The sequence below is a fragment of the Pseudophryne corroboree genome, chromosome 2, assembly GCF_028390025.1.
Source record: "Pseudophryne corroboree isolate aPseCor3 chromosome 2, aPseCor3.hap2, whole genome shotgun sequence".
Taxonomy (NCBI): domain Eukaryota; kingdom Metazoa; phylum Chordata; class Amphibia; order Anura; family Myobatrachidae; genus Pseudophryne; species Pseudophryne corroboree.
This window is the reverse complement of record NC_086445.1, coordinates 697,879,884-697,901,001: the sequence shown is the minus strand read 5'-3', so window position 1 is coordinate 697,901,001 and position 21,118 is coordinate 697,879,884. Positions and strand designations below refer to the sequence as shown.

Below are 21,118 nucleotides of genomic sequence, written 5' to 3'. Positions count from 1 at the left end.
CTTCCTACAGTCAGGGGTGACTATGGGCCTAAAATTGGGTTCCATTAAGGTCCAGATTTCGGCTCTGTCGATTTTCTTCCAAAAAGAACTGGCTTCACTGCCTGAAGTTCAGACATTTGTCAAGGGAGTGCTGCATATTCAGCCTCCTTTTGTGCCCCCAGTGGCACCGTGGGACCTCAACGTGGTGTTGGGTTTCCTAAAGTCACATTGGTTTGAGCCACTCAAAACCGTGTTTTTAAAATATCTCACGTGGAAAGTGGTCATGCTTTTGGCCTTGGCTTCGGCAAGGCGGGTGTCAGAATTGGCGGCTTTGTCATGTAAAAGCCCCTATTTGATTTTCCATATGGATAGGGCAGAATTGAGGACTCGTCCCCAATTTCTTCCTAAGGTGGTATCAGCTTTTCACTTGAACCAACCTATCGTGGTGCCTGCGGCCACTAGGATCTTGGAGGACTCCAAGTTACTGGACGTAGTCAGGGCCTTGAAAATGTATGTTTCCAGGACGGCTGGAGTCAGTAAGACTGACTCGCTATTTATCCTGTATGCACCAAACAAGATGGGTGCTCCTGCTTCAAAGCAGACTATTGCTCGCTGGATTTGTAGCACAATTCAGCTTGCGCATTCTGTGGCTGGCCTGCCACAGCCTAAATCTGTAAAAGCCCATTCCACGAGGAAAGTGGGCTCTTCTTGGGCGGCTGCCCGAGGGGTCTCGGCTTTACAACTTTGCTGAGCTGCTACTTGGTCAGGGGTAAACACGTTTGCAAAATTCTACAAATTTGATACCCTGGCTGAGGAGGACCTTGAGTTCTCTCATTCGGTGCTGCAGAGTCATCCGCACTCTCCCGCCCGTTTGGGAGCTTTGGTATAATCCCCATGGTCCTTACGGAGTCTCCAGCATCCACTAGGACGTTAGAGAAAATAAGATTTTACTCACCGGTAAATCTATTTCTCGTAGTCCGTAGTGGATGCTGGGCGCCCGTCCCAAGTGCGGACTGTCTGCAATACTTGTATATAGTTATTGTTAACTAAAAGGGTTATTGTTGAGCCATCTGTTGAGAGGCTCTGTTATGTTCATACTGTTAACTGGGTATAATATCACGAGTTATACGGTGTGATTGGTGTGGCTGGTATGAGTCTTACCCGGGATTCAAAATCCTTTCCTTATTGTGTCAGCTCTTCCGGGCACAGTATCCTTACTGAAGTCTGGAGGAGGGTCATAGTGGGAGGAGCCAGTGCACACCAGGTAGTCCTAATTCTTTCTTAGCTGTGCCCAGTCTCCTGCGGAGCCGCTATTCCCCAGCATCCACTACGGACTACGAGAAATAGATTTACCGGTGAGTAAAATCTTATTTTATACATATTCTATTATGGCAAACAAACATTTTAAAATCCATCCACTGGCTACTCCTGAAAAACTGCTTAGCAGTGGTTTGCGTGTTGTGCAAAATTGAGCAAAATAGCAAAGATGTAAGTGGACACATCTGTGCATATATTTATTAACACTTATGTAGCACCAGCAGATACCGTTGCGCTTTACAGGTGAGAAAAAAGTCTCCATCTAATAAATCTGGCGTATTTATCAAAGCCTGTGATTGTGAACTGACCAATTATTAAAGCAAAATGGGGAGTTGGGAGTTAACATGCTGAATGGATATCCATTTCATTTGGCTATTACCTCTCAATATAGACTACACGCCCATCTTTCTGTCACTACGAGTGCTAATCACGGACTGCAATTGAATAAGCCCACGGCTAATTGAATCCACCCATTAATGTTTGGTTATATATAGGATACTGAAATTATCTGTGGATACAACTGTATGGTGATTAAAGCCACATTAGCAAACACTATTCCTTAGGCTTACATTTTTTTTAACTGGAGAACACAAAAAGTGGACCCAAAGATGCCATTTCCTCATTGTTCTTTTCATGTCTCTGCAGAAGAGACGCAGTGAGATACCCTGTTACTGGGAAAAGCAGCCTTCTGGATGCCAGAAAGCAAACTGCGCCTTCCACCACGCCAAGGGGAGATACGTGGAAGGTCTCTTTCTGCCTCCGAGTAAGAGTAGGTATTTTTTTGAAATGTGGATAAGGTAAATTCTGGCATTTTGTTATTTTCTGCTGCTGACACTGTGTGATGTTATTGCATTCATATAGCACAAATACCCCAGCCTGAAGCATGTGAGGCAGAACCGCCGATCTCTCCACTCTCACAGGCTCCAAGCAAGCTTTCCGTGGTCCCCACGCCACAATTACGTGGAGTAAAGAAAATAGAGGCTACAGAGAATGTTCCAAGTCCCACGCATCCACCTGTTGTGATTAATGCAGCGGATGACGATGAGGATGATGATGGTGAGTGCTGTCTGTACAAAGTACACAGATTTTAAGTGTGTGGACGGATTGAGCTGGCAGGTGAAACGTGGCTAAACTGCAAATTTCCTAACTAAGCGAGGCCCTAAATGTGTACATTGTAAGTACACATTTACTATGGGTGCTGACTTTTGTCCTGACTTTCTTATTGTTAAAGATCAGTTTTCTGAAGAGGGAGAGGAGATGAAGAACTCAAAGCAGCCACATCTGTCACCAGGTGGTCGCCAGGGGGGGCGTGTTGTATCTTCCCGAAAATCAGCCACACCCAAAAAAGGGCTCCTGGGTATGTGATGGTGTTAATACTGCATAAAGTAAGGTGTGATAAAATTGTCAGCTTGGGGAGCAAGGGGATGTGCACTAGTGGTTTCTGGGCCTGATTTCAGGTTTGTTAGCAAAGCAAAAAAGCACACAACTGGGCAAAACCATGCTGCACTGCAGGTGGAACAGATGTAACATGTGCAGAGAGATTTAGATTTGAGTGGGGTATGTTCAAATTGAAATCTAAAATGTACAGTAAAAATAAAGCCGTCTAACATTTGTGTGCTACATGCAAAAGCAGCCAGTATTCCTCTTTTTCATCCATCTGGGGGATGCTGCGTTATTCATTACCTCCTACAGGGTGGGCTATGGAGGTTAGGCACAAGAACACTAAAAGCTGACTGCCCCCCCCCCCCTCCCTCCCTCCCCCCATTTAACCCCTCCCACTTCCATCAGTACATCAGTCTAGTAGTGTTTTTTTTTAGGGCAGGGTGCTGATCACGGGTAGGGCACATTTCTCATTCGGGAGGGCACATTTTTAAGTTAGAATGGCAAAATTAGGTACATACTATAATGCTTGGTCCTCCCATTCTTACAGGCTAAAGCATGGACAGTGCGCGCCAAAGGCGTTATTTCGTGGGGAAGGGGCGTTGCCACATAATAGTGGCAATTCACATTACACAACACAGTAGTGCAGCTAATACACACTGCACCAGGTAGAACCTCCTATACACACTGCGGCAGGTAGAGCATGTTATACATATTGCGCCAGATAGAGCACGTTCTACACTTTGCGCCAGGCAGAGCACGTTATACACATTGCACCAGGTAGAGAGCACTGAGACGCACTGCACCAGGTAGAGAGCACTGAGACGCACTGCACCAGGTAGAGAGCACTGAGACGCACTGCACCAGGTAGAGAGCACTGAGACGCACTGCACCAGGTAGAGAGCACTGAGACGCACTGCACCAGGTAGAGAGCACTGAGACGCACTGCACCAGGTAGAGAGCACTGAGACGCACTGCACCAGGTAGAGAGCACTGAGACGCACTGCACCAGGTAGAGAGCACTGAGACGCACTGCACCAGGTAGGGCACATTTTTGATCTCTGCTTTTTTTGTTCCAATTTTACTTGCTTGGGGCTGATGCTGCGGGAGTGATCGCGCTGGTCCCCCCTCACACACTGCGGAGCTGGTTGAAAATGGCCACCACACTGATCCTCCCCGGCGTCCTCTCTTTATAGGGTCATATACACAGAGGAGGGAGGTCTGGGTTTGCCTCGGCGGGAGAAGCAAACCCAGCCCTCCTCATCTTACCAGATCCCCATTAGCCTACAGTGTTGCCTTCAGTCAGCGTGACAAGCCTAAGGCAGCTGCAGGGAGGAGTGACAGCTCGGCGGAGAGGCGTGACAGCGCGGTGGGACAGAGCGGCGGGGAGGAGCAACATTGAGGCAGGGGGGAGTGACAGTGTGCCCGGCGCCGCGGTGAGTAGGCAGTCCTTTAGTAATCGGCAGGGCGGGCACAAACGGGCAGGGTGCATTCTGCCACTCAGAAAAGGGGCAGGGCGCAGCGCCCCATGGAAGAAGGCTAGCGTGAACACTAGTCTAGTTTTTGTGCCTTGGAGTGAAGGCACACGTTTCTTTACACATAGCTTTTAGTTTTATTTCTAATTTGTTTTATACTTTGTGTTTAGTCTCTATCACAGGTGACAAACACAACCAGAGTTGAGAGTAGTTCAGATAGAGAGCTTCTGTGAGCTAAATTTTCTCACTCTGCTGGTGGAGTCACTACAATGCTGAGGTCTCTGGGTCTCCCCTCACTGGGTCAAAGAAGCTGAGGAAGCGCTAGGTCAGGTGGGAACACTATGCGACATGGACTGTGGTCGGTATCGCAAGCAAGGATGACTGTGCTTGCGATACCGATTTTGGCTAAGTGACAATTTTGACTATCTTTTACACGAAATAGTCAAAACTGACTTGCCTGCCCAGTCTACTTTTGCTTGCGATGTCGTACCCACAGGACCGTGCATCGGCATCGCAAGCTGTGTACACATGGTGCAATATGCAATAACTTTCTTTACGATTTGGACTATATAGTCAAAATCGTAAGAAAAGTTAAGTGCATATCGCACCGGGTGTACACACCTTAAGGAGAGGCTTGCAGCTTCTAGAAGACTTGTTAAACTACTGGGTATCTTCTACTAATGTCTTGTATACTTTCTAATATTTGAAAGGTGGTGGCTTAAACTTTAGCACTGTAGCTGGAATGAAATATAAAAAGGAAGCGTGTCGAGAGGATCTTATGGATGGTAAGATGAGATAGGGTGCTCAATGTTTTAATACTTTTAATATTAGATTAAAATAGCAATTAAACTGTACAAATGGTAAATACATATAGTTAGTAGCATCAGCAAAATATATGTCAAAATAAAGTGTTGTGTAAAGAAAGGAAAAGTGATGATAAAATTTCAGCTGTGTTTTTTTGTTTGTTTTATTTTTGGATAGGTCTTGTTTAGATCTGATAGTGTTGAATGTCTGAATAACTTCATGAAATACAATGTTTCACTGTTATGTTACTGCAGGAAGAGTGTTACCAGTTACAGGTGCTGCTGTCATGCATCTATTACTACAGTAGTGTGTTCCTAGAACTCTACTGCTGTACCTAGAAAATAAAAGTACTTAGCAAGTTTACTGAGTCGTCTTTGTAAAGCCATCCAATAGGCTGACTTTTTAGTGAATAAAAACCACTAGTGCCCATCGCCCTGTTCCCCAAGCTGACAAGTAATGTGTAACATATGCTATTTGTGTTATACGGAGTTCCATCTATAGCATTAGATGATGGTTATATAGCATGTGTCTCCATGGATCATATGTAGAAATGTTCAATGTCTCACACTACCTTGGAGATGTTAATGGTATATCTACCAATGGGGGCATCTAATAGTGAGTGAAACCTTCACTATTTCCTTATGATAAATTTGGCACACTGACAACTTTCTGCAGAGATTCATGATACGGAGTTAAATCTTCAGTATCTCCCATTTACAGCGACGTAACTAGTATCTCTATTGAACTACCGACATAACGAGAATTGCATTTATATACTGCCAAATGAGCGGCATTATCTACCCTAGTACTCGGTAATATTATTAGCAGACACACAAATAGAGAATTTGTCAGACTCTGTAATCAACTTGCTAAGTACTTTTAGTATCTGGGTACAGCAGGAGAGTTATAGGACTTGACTATTGTAATAATAAATGCATGACAGCAGTACCTGTAACTGAAATGACTCTTCCTGGAGTCTAACATAACAGTACAGCATTGTATCACATGACTTTATTCAGACATTAAACACTGTTTCTCTAACGTCCTAGTGGATGCTGGGAACTCCGAAAGGACCATGGGGAATAGCGGCTCCGCAGGAGACTGGGCACAACTAAAAGAAAGCTTTTAGACTACCTGGTGTGCACTGGCTCCTCCCACTATGACCCTCCTCCAAGCCTCCGTTAAATTTCTGTGCCCGGCCGAGCTGGATGCACACTAGGGGCTCTCCTGAGCTCCTAGAAAGAAAGTTTATTTTAGGTTTTTTATTTTACAGTGAGACCTGCTGGCAACAGGCTCACTGCATCGAGGGACTAAGGGGAGAAGAAGCGAACCTACCTGCTTGCAGCTAGCTTGGGCTTCTTAGGCTACTGGACACCATTAGCTCCAGAGGGATCGACCGCATGGAACTGGCCTTGGTGTTCGTTCCCGGAGCCGCGCCGCCGTCCCACTTACAGAGCCAGAAGCAAGAAGAGGTCCGGAAAATCGGCGGCAGAAGACATCAGTCTTCACCAAGGTAGCGCACAGCACTGCAGCTGTGCGCCATTGCTCCTCATGCACACTTCACACTCCGGTCACTGAGGGTGCAGGGCGCCCTGAGCAGCAATAAAAACACCTTGGCTGCAAATATATCACAATATATAGCCCCAGAGGCTATATATGTGATAAATACCCCTGCCAGAATCCATAAAAAAGCGGGAGAAAAGTCCGCGAAAAAGGGGCGGAGCTATCTCCCTCAGCACACTGGCGCCATTTTCTCTTCACAGTGCAGCTGGAAGACAGCTCCCCAGGCTCTCCCCGGTAGTTTACAAGGCTCAAAGGGTTAAAAAGAGAGGGGGGGGGGCACTAAATTTAGGCGCAATATTGTATATACAAGCAGCTATTGGGAAAAATTCACTCAATATAGTGTTAATCCCTAAATTATATAGCGCTCTGGTGTGTGCTGGCATACTCTCTCTCTGTCTCCCCAAAGGGCTGTGTGGGGTCCTGTCCTCAGTCAGAGCATTCCCTGTGTGTGTGCGGTGTGTCGGTACGGCTGTGTCAACACGTTTGATGAGGAGGCTTATGTGATGGCAGAGCAGATGCCGATAAATGTGATGTCGCCCCCTGTTGGGCCGACACCAGAGTGGATGGATAGGTGGAAGGTATAAACCGACAGTGTCAACTCCTTACATAAAAGGCTGGATGACGTAACAGCTATGGGACAGCCGGCTTCTCAGCCCGCGCCTGCCCAGGCGTCTCAAAGGCCATCAGGGGCTCAAAAACGCCCGCTCCCTCAGATGGCAGACACAGATGTCGACACGGAGTCTGACTCCAGTGTCGACGAGGTTGAGACATATACACAATCCACTAGGAACATCCGTTACATCGTATATATATGAAGCCCTGCGCTACCAAATAAAAGCTGCTGGTTTGCAACACATGGGATATTCCCTTAATTATCCCTATATAACACAAGAAATATGAAAACAATAGATGGTTGCAAACTAGCGCTAGGTTTAAAATAATAAAATTTTAAAACAACTTGAGACTTTTTAATCTTCGTCCAAAGTTTCTTTCAGATTCTTTCCATTCATCAGAAAGACACTCACTTTATCATTCTGTCTCGCGTTCACGTAAAAGTATCTTTCTATCACCAAACCTCCACGATATATTTCATTTGCAATGAGCTTTAGCTATTGGAGTAACACTTACATTAGTGTCCTGTCTCGCGTGCACATCAAGGTACTTCTTGAGGAAGGGGAGGGAATCCCCGAAACGCGTTGAAGTTGTTGCTAGCCACTATACCTGACAATTTGTTTGCTGTATTGGACGAATAAAAAGCTGTGTGTTCCTGAAAAAAACACTGGTCTGCTCCATTCCTGCCTTCCACACTGTGAGGGATGAGAAAGATACCTTGATGTGCACGCGAGACAGGACACTAATGTAAGTGTTACTCCAATAGCTAAAGCTCATTGCAAATGAAATATATCGTGGAGGTTTGGTGATAGAAAGATACTTTTACGTGAACGCGAGACAGAATGATAAAGTGAGTGTCTTTCTGATGAATGGAAAGAATCTGAAAGAAACTTTGGACGAAGATTAAAAAGTCTCAAGTTGTTTTAAAATTTTATTATTTTAAACCTAGCGCTAGTTTGCAACCATCTATTGTTTTCAACATCCGTTACATGATCCCGGCAATAAAAAATGTGTTACACATTTCTGACATTAACCCAAGTACCACTAAAAAAGGGTTTTATGTTTGGGGAGAAAAAGCAGGCAGTGTTTTGTTCCCCCATCAAATGAGTGAATGAAGTGTGAAAACGATAAGAAACTGGTAATTTCTAAAAAGTTACTGATGGCGTACCCTTTCCCGCCAGAGGATAAGTTACGCTGGGAGATATCCCCTAGGGTGGATAAGGCGCTCACACGTTTGTCAAAAAAGGTGGCACTGCCGTCTTAGGATACGGCCACTTTGAAGGTACCTGCTGATAAAAAGCAGGAGGCTATCCTGAAGTCTGTATTTACACACTCAGGTACTAGACTGAGACCTGCAGATAGTGCTGCTGCAGCGTGGTCTGTAACCCTGTAAAACAGGGATACTATTTTGCGAACATAAGACGTCGTCTTATATATGAGGAATGCACAGAGGGATATTTTGCCGGCTGGCATCCAGAATTAATGCAATGTCCATTCTGTCAGGAGGGTATTGGAGACCCGACACTGGACAGGTGATGCTGACTTTAAAAGGCACATAGAGCCTTATAAGGGTGAGGAATTGTTTGGGGATGGTCTCTGGGACCTCGTATCCACAGCAACAGCTGGGAAGAAATTTTTTTTACCTCAGGTTTCCTCACAGCCTAAGAAAGCACTGTATTATCAGGTACAGTCCTTTCGGCTTCAGAAAAGCAAGCGGGTAAAAGGCGCTTCCTTTCTGCACAGAGACGAGGGAAGAGGGAAAAAGCTGCACCAGTCAGCCAGTTCCCAGAATCAAAATTCTTCCCCCGCTTCCTCTGAGTCCACCGCATGACGCGGGGGCTCCACAGGCGTAGCCAGGTACGGTGGGGGGCCGCCTCAAAAATTTCAGCGATCAGTGGGCTCGCTCACAGGTGGATCCCTGGATCCTTCAAGTAGTATCTCAGGGGTACAAGCTGGAATTCGAGGCGTCTCCCCCCACCCCCCCCCCCCGCTGTTTCCTCAAATCTGCCTTGCCGACAACTCCCTCAGGCAGGGAGGCTGTGCTAGAGGCAATTCACAAGCTGTATTCCCAGCAGGTGATAGTCAAGGTGCCCCTACTTCAACAAGGACGGGGTTACTATTCCACACTGTTTGTGGTACCGAAACCGGACGGTTCGGTGAGACCCATTTTAAATTTGAAATCCTTGAACACATACATAAAAAAATTCAAGTTCAAGATGGAATCGCTCAGGGCGGTTATTGCAAGCACCGAGGGTCTTTACCAAGGTAATGGCAGAAATGATGATACTCCTTCGAAAAAGGGAGTTTTAATTATCCCGTACTTGGACGATCTCCTTATAAAGGCGAGGTCCAAGGAGCAGTTGTTGGTCGGAGTAGCACTATCTCGGGAAGTGCTACAACAGCACGGATGGATTCTATACATTCCAAAGTCACAGCTGGTTCCTACCACACGCCTACTGTTCCTGGGGATGGTTCTGGACACAGAACAGAAAAAAGTGTTTCTCCCGCAGGAGAAAGCCAAGGAGCTGTCATCTCTAGTCAGAGACCTCCTGAAACCAAAACAGGTATCGGTGCATCACTGCACACGAGTCCTGGGAAAAATGGTAGCTTCTTACGAAGCAAAATTCCATTCGGCAGGTTCCATGCAAGAACCTTTCAGTGGGACCTCTTGGACAAGTGGTCGGGATCGCATCTTCAGATGCATCGGCTGATACCCTGGTCCTTGGAGACAGGGTTATCTCTACTGTGGTGGCTGCAGAGTGCTCATCTTCAAGAGGGCCGCAGATTCGGCATACAGGACTGGGTCCTGGTAACCACGGATGCCAGCCTTCGAGGCTGGGGGGCAGTCACACAGGGAAGAAATTTCCAAGGACTTTGGTCAAGTCAGGAGTCGTCCCTACACATAAATATTCTGGAACTGAGGGCCATTTACAATGCCCTAAGTCTGGCTAGGCCTTTGCTTCAAAACCAGCCGGTACTGATCCAATCAGACAACATCACGGCAGTCGCCCATGTAAACCGACAGGGCGGCACAAGAAGCAGGATGGCGATGGCAGAAGCCACAAGGATTCTCCGATGGGCGGAAAATCACGTCTTAGCACTGTCAGCAGTGTTCATTCCGGGAGTGGACAACTGGGAAGCAGACTTCCTCAGCAGACACGACCTACACCCGGGAGAGTGGGGACTTCATCCAGAAGTCTGCCAACTGTTGGTAAACCGTTGGGAAAAGCCACAGGTGGACATGATGGCGTCCCGCCTAAACAAAAAACTAGATATTGCGCCAGGTCAAGGGACCCTCAGGCAATAGCTGTGGACGCTCTAGTGACACCGTGGGTGTACCAGTCGGTTTATATATTAACGATACTCGTGGTTCCGGATGGGCCAAGAAGAGCTTGGTACCCAGAACTTCAAGAAATGATATCAGAGGACCCATGGCCTCTACCGCTCAGACAGGATCTGCTACAGCAGGGGCCCTGTCTGTTCCAAGACTTACCGCGGCTGCGTTTGACGGCATGGCGGTTGAATTCCGGATCCTAAAGGAAAAGGGCATTCCGGAGGAAGTCATTCCTACGCTGATAAAAGCCAGGAAAGAAGTAACCGCAAACCATTATCACCGTATTTGGCGAAAATATGTTGCGTGGTGTGAGGCCAGGAAGGCCCCAACAGAGGAATTTCAGCTGGGTCGTTTTCTGCACTTCCTACAGTCAGGAGTGACTATGGGCCTAAACTTGGGTTCCATTAAGGTCCAGATTTCGGCTCTGTCGATTTTCTTCCAGAAAGAACTGGCTTCACTGCCTGGAGTTCAGACATTTGTGAAGGGAGTGCTGCATATTCAGCCCCCTTTTGTGCCTCCTGTGGCACCTTGGGATCTCAACGTGGTGTTGAGTTTCCTAAAATCACATTGGTTTGAGCCACTTAAAACTGTGGATTTGAAATATCTCACGTGGAAAGTGGTCATGTTATTGGCCTTGGCTTCGGCCAGCCGTGTGTCAGAATGGGCGGCTTTGTCATGTAAAAGCCCTTATCTGATTTTCCATATGGATAGGGCAGAATTGAGGACTCGTCCCCAGTTTCTCCCTAAGGTGGTATCAGCTTTTCACTTGAACCAACCTATTGTAGTGCCTGCGGCTACTAGGGACTTGGAAGATTCCAAGTTACTGGACGTAGTCAGGGCCTTAAAAAATTATATTTCCAGGGCGGTTGGAGTCAGGAAAACTGACTCTCTTTTTATCCTGTAGGCACCCAACAAAATAGGTGCTCCTGCTTCTAAGCAGACTATTGCTCGCTGAATTTGTAGCACAATTCAGCTGGAGCATTCTGCGGCTGGATTGCCGCATCCTAAATCAGTAAAAGCCCATTCCACGAGGAAAGTGGGCTCATCTTGGGCGGCTGCCCGAGGGGTCTCGGCTTTACAACTTTGCCGAGCTGCAACTTGGTCAGGGGCAAACACGTTTGCTAAATTCTACAAATTTGATACCCTGGCTGAGGAGGACCTTGAGTTCTCTCATTCGGTGCTGCAGAGTCATCCGCACTCTCCCGCCCGTTTGGGAGCTTTGGTATAATCCCCATGGTCCTTTCGGAGTTCCCAGCATCCACTAGGACGTTAGAGAAAATAAGATTTTACTCACCGGTAAATCTATTTCTCGTAGTCCGTAGTGGATGCTGGGCGCCCATCCCAAGTGCGGATTGTCTGCAATACTTGTATATAGTTATTGTTAACTAAAGGGTTATTGTTATGAGCCATCTGTTGAGAGGCTCAGTTATGTTTCATACTGTTAACTGGATATGGTATCACGAGTTATACGGTGTGATTGGTGTGGCTGGTATGAGTCTTACCCGGGATTCAAAATCCTTCCTTATTGTGTCAGCTCTTCCGGGCACAGTATCCTAACTGAGGCTTGGAGGAGGGTCATAGTGGGAGGAGCCAGTGCACACCAGGTAGTCCTAAAAGCTTTCTTTTAGTTGTGCCCAGTCTCCTGCGGAGCCGCTATTCCCCATGGTCCTTTCGGAGTTCCCAGCATCCACTACGGACTACGAGAAATAGATTTACCGGTGAGTAAAATCTTATTATCAGATCTAAACAATTAAGTAAGACAAACAAAAAAGACACAACTGAAATTATATTGTCGCTTTTTCTTTCTGTACCCAACACTTTATTTTAACCTATCTCTTATGCTGATGGTACTAACTATATGTATTACACAACACTTTATTTTATCCTATCTTAAGCTGATGCTACTATTAGCCCTTTCAGATTCGCAGAGCCAAGTCGCACCCGTGAATTTGTAAACGTGTGACCTGGCTTGAGACACCTTTCAGACTTGCGGACTCACCCGGCATATTGCTGGGTTGGTGACGTCACCACCGATGCTACAGGAGGCGGCGCTTGGAGATGATCTTCAAGCGCCGCCGCCTCCTACGCAGAGAACGGGTGCCTGGTCGCCTTGACCCGTCTTACTGTTCACACTGCACCGCATCCCGGGTTGATTCCGGCTTCAACCCAGGTCGCAAACTAGGATGAAATGCCAGGATACTTGACCAAGGATATTGTTTTTGGACCCTTTCAGACTAAGCAAAATCCCGGGTTGATGCGCGTTCACGTGCAATAACATGGTAAATGTATGTTAGCCTGAAAGGGGAACTTCTGTATGTATTAACAATTTGTACTGTTTCTACTTTTTTAATAAGTTATTTTATTACTTTGTGTGCCTTCTTGTTTTGTTAAAGTGCATCGAAATTTGCTGCACTATATAAGAAACTGTTAATAAAAAAAATAAACAAATTAGTCTGTGGTAGCACCCCCTTTCCTATTTAGGAGGCAATATCTGACCATATACTGTAATATAGGGGTAAGTAATTATATCTATTAGAAATAATTACTGGTACAGTAGACTATATCCCACTTGTTTCATTGTCCCTTTTAAAATGGTGTTCTAAACGTAATAAAACTATATATGGTAACTAGTTTGAGGATTATTAATAGTAATATTTTAATATAATTTGTACGGTTTTGGTCCTGTTTGTTTGTTTATTTATTTTTCTTTGCTACAGGTATCCCAGCTTATTCAAATGCTCTGGATTCCTCTGCTGTTCCGATAGTTTCAGAAACAAACATACCAGTTGTCCGAACCATAACATTTGCAAACAATGGTAAAGGAGGAATACAGGGATTTGTTTATATTTTCCTCTTGTTGTTTTGTGTTCTTTTTAACGTGTTCCTTACAGTTTTATTTGTAGTTAGTAAAAGTATGCTAAGTGAGGAACTGATGAATACAGTATTTTCATAATTCATAAAACTATATTTTGCTGCAGGTAAAGCCCTATTCTGATTTCCTCCTGCACAATCAATAAATGGCATCATTGTGTATCTTTTGCATATTTTGGTGTTTCTATTTCTAACATATTTTTTTTTGTTCTTAACTTTTCTTAACAGATCCTCCCAGTAGACACAACAGTTTGGCTAAAAGATTGGGGAAGCACAAAATGTTCACTCATAAAAGCCCATTAGGTAATTCCGCCTTGGTTTTATTGTGCGCACACCAACCTAATCATTGTTGAATATAGATAGACATTACCATCTACAAACTAACTGCATCACATATTTGTACATCAGCAGTCTTCCAAGTAGCAATGTCACCATCCAGTTGTGGACAAAGAACATTGTAGTGGAGAAGTTTTATAAACTAATGGGAAAGCTGTAGTCTGTGCATTTGATGTTACTTTCTATATATATATATATATATAATTTTTTTTTTTTTTTTTTAACTAGCTGTTCCTGATGAAGGGAGACATACTACTGTGAAAAAGCCATTATCCGAAAGATTAGGTGTGAAGATCAGTCTACCAACTGATAGCTCTGATGCTCCACCAGAAAAAGGTATGATACCGGTCAGGACACCTGATAGTTGTATGCTATAGTCAGAAATTCTAGTAAGGGATATTATCACCCACTCGAAGGAAGGTGTGAAGACATCTATCTATCTATCTATCTATCTATCTATCTATCTATCTATCTATCTATCTATCTATCTATCGTCTTTGTAACGCGCTCTGCTTTTTGGGTCCATGTAAAGAGAAATGAATTAATGAGACATCTGTGTACAATGGTCAACATTGTTGTGTTGGCAATATTATTTATTTATTATTAATAAAATGGTCCTAGATGTATTAAGTTTTATGGTTAAGTGATTCATTGATGATTGCATCTGTACTGTATCCTAATAAGTAATGTTGTAAATAGGAAAAGAAGAATCACGCTAAGGTTTGCTCATGTTGGGACTGATTTAGAGTTGTACTTATAGTTGTCAGCTGTAATTAAACTCTCATTGTGTGCACAGAACTACATGTGGACAAAGGCTCATATGAACTGTACACATCTATCCCATGTAATGCCCGTACACATCTATCCCATGTAATGCCCTTGTCTATACACTTGGGAGCAGATGTATTAAGCCTGGAGAAGGGATAAAGTAGTGATAACGCACCGGCCAGTCAGCTCCTAACTGTCATTTTTCAGATCCGTAATGATTGACTGGTGCGTTTTCACCTTGCGCTTATCACTGCTTTATCACTTCTTTCTCTTACGTCCTAGAGGATACTGGGGTTCCATTTAGTACCATGGGGTATAGATGGGTCCACTAGTAGCCATGGGCACTTCAAGAATTTGATAGTGTGGGCTGGCTCCTCCCTCTATGCCATACTCCGTTTAAAAAATGTGCCCAGAGGAGCCGGTCACGCTTATGAAAGCTCCTGAAGAGTTTTCTGCATTTATTTTATATGTTTATTATTTTCAGGCAGGGCTGGTTGGCACCAGCCTGCCTGCTTCGTGGGACTTAGGGGGGGAATGGCCCAACCTCTTGAAGGGTTAATGGTCCCGTTCCCTGCTGACGGGACAATGAGCTCCTGAGGGAACTATTCGCAAGCCCCACCACGGCGAGCGTACATTCTCGCAGCACGCCGCCACCCATAACAGAGCCAGAAGAAAGAAGAGTGGTGAGGACTAAGCCGGCGACCAGCTAGTCTGCATGAGGGTACGGAGACGCACGGCTTCTAACCGGGGCGGAATGCGTCTCCAGACACAGTACACTGCTGCGTCTCAGTACACAGTACCCACACTGGAAAAAACAGCCCTAAAACGGTTTTCTCTCCATATTAAGCACCAGATTACCTCAGGCAGTATAAAAAAAAGCGGGAAGACCGTGTGCCATTGAATGGGGTGGGGCCTTCACTATGAGCGGATCCAGCAGCTCACCTCTGCAGTGGACACGCACACTGACTGACAGGGATGTGTAGCTCCTCCAGAGAGACTCCAGATCACCACAGCGGTACCAGGGGGTCATAGCAGGGAGAAAGCGATTATTAGTATATTAAGTCCCCTGTACTTAGTCTGCAACCCGGCTAAGTTTGGCATTAGCGATAAGGGCGCGGGGGGGCTGTCTCCCTGAAGGGCTCTTTGTGGGTTAATTGTGCTTAACTTTTCTCATACGTCCTAGAGGATGCTGGGGACTCCGTAAGGACCATGGGGTATAGACGGGATCCGCAGGAGACATGGGCACACTATAAGACTTTGAATGGGTGTGAACTGGCTACTCCCTCTATGCCTCTCCTCCAGACTCCAGTTGGATTCTGTGCCCAGAAGAGACTGTACACACACTAGGGGAGCTCTCCTGAGTTTCTCTGAAAAGACTTTATGCTAGGTTTTTTATTTTCAGGGAGACCTGCTAGCTACAGGCTCCCTGCTTCGTGGGACTGAGGGGAGAGAAGTCAGACCTACTTCTTCTGAGTTAAGGGCTCTGCTTTTTAGGCTAGTGGACACCATTAGCTCCAGAGGGTTCGATCACTTGGTGCGCCTAGCTGCTTGTTCCCGGAGCCGCGCCGTCAACCCCCTTACAGAAGCCAGAAGAAAGAAGCCGGGTGAGTATTAGAAGAACAGAAGACGTCAGTGACGGCAGAAGACTTCAGAGTCTTGGAGGTACCGCGCAGCGGTCGCGCTGCGCGCCATTGCTCCCACACACACAAGCGGCACTACAAGGGTGCAGGGCGCAGGGGGGGCGCCCTGGGCAGCAATATACCTCCTCAATAAGCCTGGCAAAAGATGTATACAGTGCATAGGCACTGTATACGGACCCCCGCCAGTATAAAAAAATGTAAAATTATAGCGGGGCTGAAGCACGCCGAGAAGGGGGCGTGGCTTAGCCCTCACAACTCGATACAGCGCCATTTTCTCATCACAGAGACGCTGTCCCCGCCAATGCACTGTTAGACAGCTAGCAGTGAAAAAACGAGGGGGGGCACAGTGATTTAGTGCGATGAAAAATGTATCACTATATACTATAATGTGCGTGTAGTAAATGAGTTGTACATAAGTTTGTTTTCCCTGTCAGATATACCCATTATAGCTTTCTAGTACACATGTGTCGACATGTGTGAGTGCTCTGCCGCAAAAACAGCTATGGGAAACCCTCTGTCGGCATTGCTGACTCCTGATGGTACTTGATTCAGTAGATGAAGTGTCAGTAGTTGTATGCTTTTTCAAAAGTAAACACTGTATGGGGGAGACAGTAGTATGTGGGTGACCCTGTCGGCACCAACTGTTATTACTGGGTGTAAATTAACATGATGTAAATAACCTATACCTGTGTGTGTGTGTGTGTGTGTGTGTGTGTGTGTGTATATATATATATATATTGATATACATGTATGTGTGTGTGTGTGTGTGTGTGTGTATATATATATATATATATATATATATATATGATATATGTGTGTGTGTGTGTGTGTGTGTGTATATATATATATATATATATATATATATATATATATTTCTCTATCGTCCTAGTGGATGCTGGGGTTCCTGAAAGGACCATGGGGAATAGCGGCTCCGCAGGAGACAGGGCACAAAAGTTAAGCTTTAGGATCAGGTGGTGTGCACTGGCTCCTCCCCCTATGACCCTCCTCCAAGCCTCAGTTAGGTTTTTGTGCCCGGCCGAGAAGGGTGCAATCTAGGTGGCTCTCCTAAAGAGCTGCTTAGAAAAGTTTAGTTTTAGGTTTTTTATTTTACAGTGAGTCCTGCTGGCAACAGGATCACTGCATCGAGGGACTTAAGGGAGAAGAAGTGAACTCACCTGCGTGCAGGATGGATTGGCTTCTTAGGCTACTGGACATTAGCTCCAGAGGGACGATCACAGGTACAGCCTGGATGGGTCACCGGAGCCGCGCCGCCGGCCCCCTTGCAGATGCCGAAAAGAGAAGAGGTCCAGAAATCGGCGGCAGAAGACTCTTCAGTCGTCTTAAGGTAGCGCACAGCACTGCAGCTGTGCGCCATTGCTCTCAGCACACTTCACACGGCAGGCACTGAGGGTGCAGGGCGCTGGGGGGGGCGCCCTGGGCAGCAATGGAAACCTGTTATTTGGCAAAAAATACATCACATATAGCCTCTGGGGGCTATATGGAGATATTTAACCCCTGCCAGAATCCGTTGAAGAGCGGGAGACGAGCCCGCCGAAAAGGGGGCGGGGCCTATCTCCTCAGCACACAGCGCCATTTTCCCTCACAGAAAGGCTGGAGGGAAGGCTCCCAGGCTCTCCCCTGCACTGCACTACAGAAACAGGGTTAAAACAGAGAGGGGGGGCACTAATTTGGCGTTAGACATATATATAAAGATGCTATAAGGGAAAACATTTATATAAGGTTGTCCCTATATAATTATAGCGTTTTTGGTGTGTGCTGGCAAACTCTCCCTCTGTCTCTCCAAAGGGCTAGTGGGTCCTGTCCTCTATCAGAGCATTCCCTGTGTGTGTGCTGTGTCGGTACGTGTGTGTCGACATGTATGAGGACGATGTTGGTGAGGAGGCGGAGCAATTGCCTGTAATGGTGATGTCACTCTCTAGGGAGTCGACACCGGAATGGATGGCTTATTTAGGGAATTACGTGATAATGTCAACACGCTGCAAGGTCGGTTGACGACATGAGACGGCCGACAAACAATTAGTACCGGTCCAGACGTCTCAAAAACACCGTCAGGGGTTTAAAACGCCCGTTTACCTTAGTCGGTCGACACAGACACGGACACTGAATCCAGTGTCGACGGTGAATAAACAAACGTATTCCTCATTAAGGGCCACACGTTAAGGGCAATGAAGGAGGTGTTACATATTTCTGATACTACAAGTACCACAAAGATGGGTATTATGTGGCAGTGAAAAAACTACCGTAGTTTGTCCTGAATCAGATAAAATAAAATGAAGTGTGTGATGAGGCGTGGGTTTACCCCGATAGCAAATATTGGCGTTATACCTTTTCCCGCCAGAAGTTAGGGCGCGTTGGGAAACACCCCTTAGGGTGGATAAGGCGCTCACACGCTTATCATACGGCCGCCCTCAAGGAGCCAGCTGATATGAAGCTGGAGTAATATCCTAAAAAGTATATACACACATACGGTGGTTATACGGCGACCAGCGATCGCCTCAGCCTGGAAATGCAGTGCTGGGTTGGCTTGGCCGGATTCCCTGACTGAAAATATTTTAGTGATATAGAGCATTTAATAGGATGCAGTATATATATATATATATATATATATATATATATATATATATACACGAGATGCACAGAGGGATATTTGCACTCTGGCATCAAGATAAGTGCGTTGTCCATATCTGCCAGAAGATGTTATGGACACGACAGTGGTCAGGTGATGCAGATCCCATACGGCACATGAAAGTATGGTCGTATAAAGGAAAGTAGGTACTTGGGGTCGGTCCATCGGACCTGGGGGCCACGGCAACAGCTGGGAAATCCAACCTTTTTACCCCAAGTCACATCTCAGCAGAAAAAGACACTGTCTTTTCAGCCTCAATCCTTCCGTTCCCATAAGGGCATGCGGGCAAAAGGCCAGTCATATCTGCCCAGACATAGAGGAAAGGGAAGTAGACTGCAGAAGGCAGCCCCTTTCCAGGAACAGAAGCCCTCCACCGAGTCTGCCAAGTCCTCAGCAGGACGCTGGGGCCGTGCAAGCTGACTCAGGTGAGGTGGGGGGTCGTCTCAAGAGTCTCAGCGTGCAGTGGGATCACTCGCAAGTTGACCCCTAGATCGTACAAAGTATTATCCCAGGGGTACAGTTTGGAGATTCGAGACATCTTTTCCTCGCAGGTTCCTGAAGTCTGCTTTACCAAAGGCTCCCTCCGACAGGGAGGCAGTATTGGGAAAAAAATTCACAAGCTGTATTTCCAGCAGGTGATAATCAAAGTACCCCTCCTACAATCAAGGAAAAGGGTATTAGTCTTCCACACTATATTGTGGTACTGAAGCCAGACGGCTTGGTGAGACATATTCTAAATCTGAAATTTTTGAACACTTACATACAAAGGTTCAAATCAAGATGGAGTCACTCAGACAGTGATAGCGAACCGGAAAAAAGGGGACTATATGGTGTCCTTGGACATCAAGGATTACCTCCATGTCCAAATTTGCCCTTCTCAACAAGGGTACCTATGGTTCGTGGTACAGAACTGTCAATATCAGTTTCTGACGCTGCCGTTGAATTATCCACGGCACCCCGGGCCTTTACCAAGGTAATGGCCGAAAAGATGATTCTCTTCAAAGAAAAGGGCATCTTAAATATCCCTTACTTGGACGATATCCTGAAAAGGGAAAGGTCCAGAGAACAGTTGGAGGTCGGAATAGCACTATCTAAAGTAGTTCTATGACAGCACGAGTGGATTCTAAATATTCCAAAAATCGCAGCGTTTTTCAGACGATACGTCTGCTGTTCCTAGGAATGATTCTGGGCATAGTCCAGAAAAAGGTGTTTCTCCTGGAGGAGAAAGCCAGGGAGCTATCCGAACTAGTCAGAAACCTCCTAAAACCAGGCCAAGTATCAGTGCATCAATGCACAGGAGTCCTGGGAAAAATGGTGGCTTCTTACGAAGCAATTCCATTCGGCAGATCTCACGCAAAAAATTTTCAGGGGGATTTGCTGGACGAATGGTCCGGATCGCATCTTCAGATGCATCAGCAGATAATCCTGTCTCCAAGGACAAGGGTGTCTCTTCTGTGGGGGCTGCAGAGTGCTCATCTTCTAGAGGACAGCACATTCAGCATTCAGGACTGTGTTCTGGTGACCACGGATGCCAGCCTGAGAGGCTGGGAAGCAGTCACACAGGGAAGAAATTTCCAAGGAATGTGGTCAAGTCTGGAGACTTTTCTCCACATGAATATACTGGAGCTAAGAGCAATTTCCAATGCTCTGAGCCTAGGAAGACCTCTGCTTCAAAGTCAGTCGGTGCTGATCTGGTCGGACATCATCATGGCAGTCGCCCACGTAAACAGACGGGGCGGCACAAGAAGCAGGAGGGCAATGACAGCAAGAACTTTTCGCTGAGCAAAAAATCATGTGATAACACTGTCAGCAGTGTTCATTCCGGGAGTGGAAAACTGAATTTCCTCAGCAGGAATGAATTCCACTCGGAAAAGTGGGAACTTCATCTGGAAGTTTCCACATGATTGTAAACCGTGGGAAAGACCAAAGGTGGTCATAAGATGGCGTCCCACCTGAAGCGCCAGGTCAAGAGACCCTCAGGCAATAGCTGGGTCGCTCTGGTAACACCGTGGGTGTACCAGTCGGGTATGTGTTCCCTCCTCTGCCTCTCATACCCAGGGTATTGAGAATTATAGGAAGGAGAGGAGTAAGAATTATGCTCGTGGCTCCGGTTTGGCCAAGAAGGACTTGGTAACCGGAACTTCAAGAGATAAGAAGGGTCTTGATTCAGCAAGAATCATGTCTGTTCCAAGACTTACCGCAGCTGCGTTGACGCAGGGGCGGGTGAACGCCGGATCCTAACGGAAAAAGGCATTCCGGAAGAGGTCATCCCTACCCTGGTCAGAGCCAGGAAGGAGGTGACCGCACAACATTATCACAGTTTAGGTGAAAATATGTTCCATGGTGTGAGGCCAGGAAGGCTCCACGGAAGAATTTCAACTAGGTTAATTCC

General features: G+C 46.2%; 1 protein-coding gene across 6 annotated transcripts in view; it reads left to right on the top strand.

Annotated features, from left to right (window-relative positions):
* The window catches only part of ZC3H11A (zinc finger CCCH-type containing 11A), a 179,772-nt gene that overhangs the window by 64,521 nt on the left and 94,133 nt on the right, over nucleotides 1-21,118 (top strand). For 5 of the 6 annotated variants that reach the window (XM_063955262.1, XM_063955264.1, XM_063955263.1 and 2 more), the window contains 7 exons: nucleotides 1,942-2,065; nucleotides 2,158-2,352; nucleotides 2,528-2,653; nucleotides 4,862-4,936; nucleotides 13,182-13,280; nucleotides 13,564-13,638; nucleotides 13,900-14,007. In XM_063955262.1, coding sequence (XP_063811332.1) covers nucleotides 1,942-2,065; nucleotides 2,158-2,352; nucleotides 2,528-2,653; nucleotides 4,862-4,936; nucleotides 13,182-13,280; nucleotides 13,564-13,638; nucleotides 13,900-14,007 — 802 coding nt within the window. The remainder of the gene's footprint in view (nucleotides 1-1,941; nucleotides 2,066-2,157; nucleotides 2,353-2,527; nucleotides 2,654-4,861; nucleotides 4,937-13,181; nucleotides 13,281-13,563; nucleotides 13,639-13,899; nucleotides 14,008-21,118) is intronic. The other variant, XM_063955267.1, reaches the window with a different exon arrangement.